Source organism: Urocitellus parryii, chromosome 11, assembly GCF_045843805.1.
Source record: "Urocitellus parryii isolate mUroPar1 chromosome 11, mUroPar1.hap1, whole genome shotgun sequence".
NCBI classification, from domain to species: Eukaryota; Metazoa; Chordata; class Mammalia; order Rodentia; family Sciuridae; genus Urocitellus; species Urocitellus parryii.
In genome coordinates, this window is record NC_135541.1 from 114910442 (window position 1) to 114912843 (window position 2402).

Here is a 2402-nt window from a genome sequence, read left to right on the forward strand (position 1 = left end):
TTGAAATGAGAAAACAGAGTTTAAAAAGTCAAATGACAAATACCTCAGTTATAAAACATATTGAGAAGAAAGTTCCCCATTTGTGGGGGAAGACACTCCCTCACCCACTGAAGTTTCAAGGCAGGATCATAGAAGATAGCTTAGAGGGCCCATAAACCCTGGCCTTACAGTAACAGCTGACTTATCATGAGGGTCATTCAATCTACCTCCTCAATGATGGGGCCGGTATTGGGCCTCCCCTGTCGAGCTTGAGCCCCACAACTACTGCCCCCAGGGATACCAGGCCCTCCATAGAGCCTAGAAAAGATGGGGTGACAAAGTTGCTCCAGTTCCCTCTTCTGATGCTCATATTCCTCCTTCTCTGCCAACTGGTTGTGCTCCAACCAGGCAAGGACTTCCTGACACTTGTCTTGAACTTTGTGCTTGTCCTCTTCAAGAATCTTGTCACTAAGACTTTCTTCTTGCAAGGTGCCCTTTACATGGAAAACATAGGCCTCCAAGGAGTTTTTGGCAGTCACTCTGCACCTCTGAGCATCATCCTCAGCTTTGTACTGTTCTGCCTCGCGAATCATCCTATCTACCTCCTCCTTACTCAGCCGGCCCTTGTCATTGGTGATGGTGATCTTGTTAGCCTTTCCTGTGCTCCTGTCAGTGGCTGTCACACTTAGGATGCCATTGGCATCAATGTCAAAGGTCACTTCAATCTGGGGGACTCCACGTGGTGCAGGAGGGATGCCACTGAGTTCAAAACGCCCCAACAGGTTGTTGTCCCTGGTCATGGCCCTCTCACCCTCATACACCTGGATGAGGACTCCAGGCTGGTGATCGGAGTAGGTGGTGAAGGTCTGGGTCTGCTTGGTGGGGATAGTGGCATTCCTTTGTATTAATGTAGTCATCACACCACCTGCTGTCTCCAGTCCCAGGGACAGGGGAGCCACATCGAGCAGCAGGAGATCCTGCACTTTCTCACACGTGTCCCCCATCAACACTGCTGCCTGCACAGCAGCCCCATAGGCCACAGCCTCATCAGGGTTGATGCTCTTGTTCAGCTCCTTGCCATTGAAGAAATCCTGCAGCAGCTTCTGAACCTTAGGGATGCGGGTGGAACCACCCACCAGGATGACATCATGGATTTGGGCCTTGTCTAGCTTGGCATCCCGCAAGGCCTTCTCCACCGGCTCCAGGGTGCTGCGGAAGAGATCTGAGCACAATTCCTCAAAGCGGGCACGAGTTATGGATGTGTAGAAGTCCACACCCTCGAACAGGGAGTCAATCTCCAGGGTGGCTTGGGTACTGGAGGACAAGGTGCGCTTGGCTCGCTCACAGGCAGTGCGTAATCGGCGAAGGGACCGCTTGTTCCCGCTCACATCCTTCCCATGCTTTCGCCGGAACTCCTCCACGAAGTGGGTTACCAGACGGTTATCGAAGTCCTCTCCACCCAGGTGAGTGTCTCCAGCAGTGGCCCTCACTTCAAAGACACCTGCGTCGATAGTGAGGACAGAAACGTCGAAGGTGCCTCCACCCAAGTCAAAAATGAGCACATTGCGCTCTCCGGCTCCCCGCCGGTCCAGCCCGTATGCGATGGCTGCAGCAGTGGGCTCGTTGATAATCCTGAGTACATTGAGCCCTGCGATGGCACCTGCGTCCTTGGTGGCCTGGCGCTGAGAGTCATTGAAATAGGCAGGCACCGTGATCACAGCGTGCCTCACAGGCTGTCCCAGGTAAGTCTCAGCTGTCTCCTTCATCTTGCTCAGCACCATGGACGAGATCTCCTCGGGGTAGAATGACTTGTCTTCCCCGCGGTAGGACACCCGTACTTTGGGCTTATTGCCCTCATTCACTACCTGGAAGGGCCAGTGCTTCATGTCCGACTGTACAGTAGCGTCAGAGAACTTGCGCCCTATCAGCCGCTTGGCATCGAACACCGTGTTGTGCGGGTTCAAGGCTGCCTGACTCTTGGCAGGGTCGCCTACCAGCCGCTCGGTGTCTGTAAAGGCGACGTAGCTGGGAGTGGTGCGGTTGCCCTGGTCGTTGGCAAGGATCTCCACCCGGCCTTGCTGGAACACACCCACGCACGAGTAGGTGGTGCCCAGATCGATGCCAATTACCACTTCTCTTGGAGTGGACATGGCTATGGCTTCTCGAGCTCCTTGGAGAAGTTGGATACAAAGTCCGATGCACAAGGCTGCGGAAGTTAGTGCTGCTTAGCCGTGGAGGGTCGCTCGGCAGTTCTGTCCTTCTGTTTCTCTCTAGCCAGTCCAGTTGGGATCTACTCAGCTCCGCTTCCACCGGCTTTTTATCCCGTTGCGAGGGACCTCCCTCCCCCGCTGCCACGAACCTTCCCTCACCTTCTCCGCCAGTCGAGAGTCTCCGGGTCCCAGCCCGCCCGGGCTGACTCAGCA

General features: G+C 54.8%; 1 protein-coding gene across 1 annotated transcript in view; it reads right to left on the reverse strand.

Moving 5' to 3' along the window:
- Nucleotides 1-2402, reverse strand: part of Hspa6 (heat shock protein family A (Hsp70) member 6) — a 2466-nt gene continuing 64 nt past the window's right edge. The window contains exon 1 of the mRNA XM_026381449.2: nt 1-2402. This exon is cut by the window's right edge and continues 64 nt beyond it. Coding sequence (XP_026237234.2) covers nt 198-2129 — 1932 coding nt within the window. The 5' untranslated portion in view covers nt 2130-2402 and the 3' untranslated portion in view covers nt 1-197.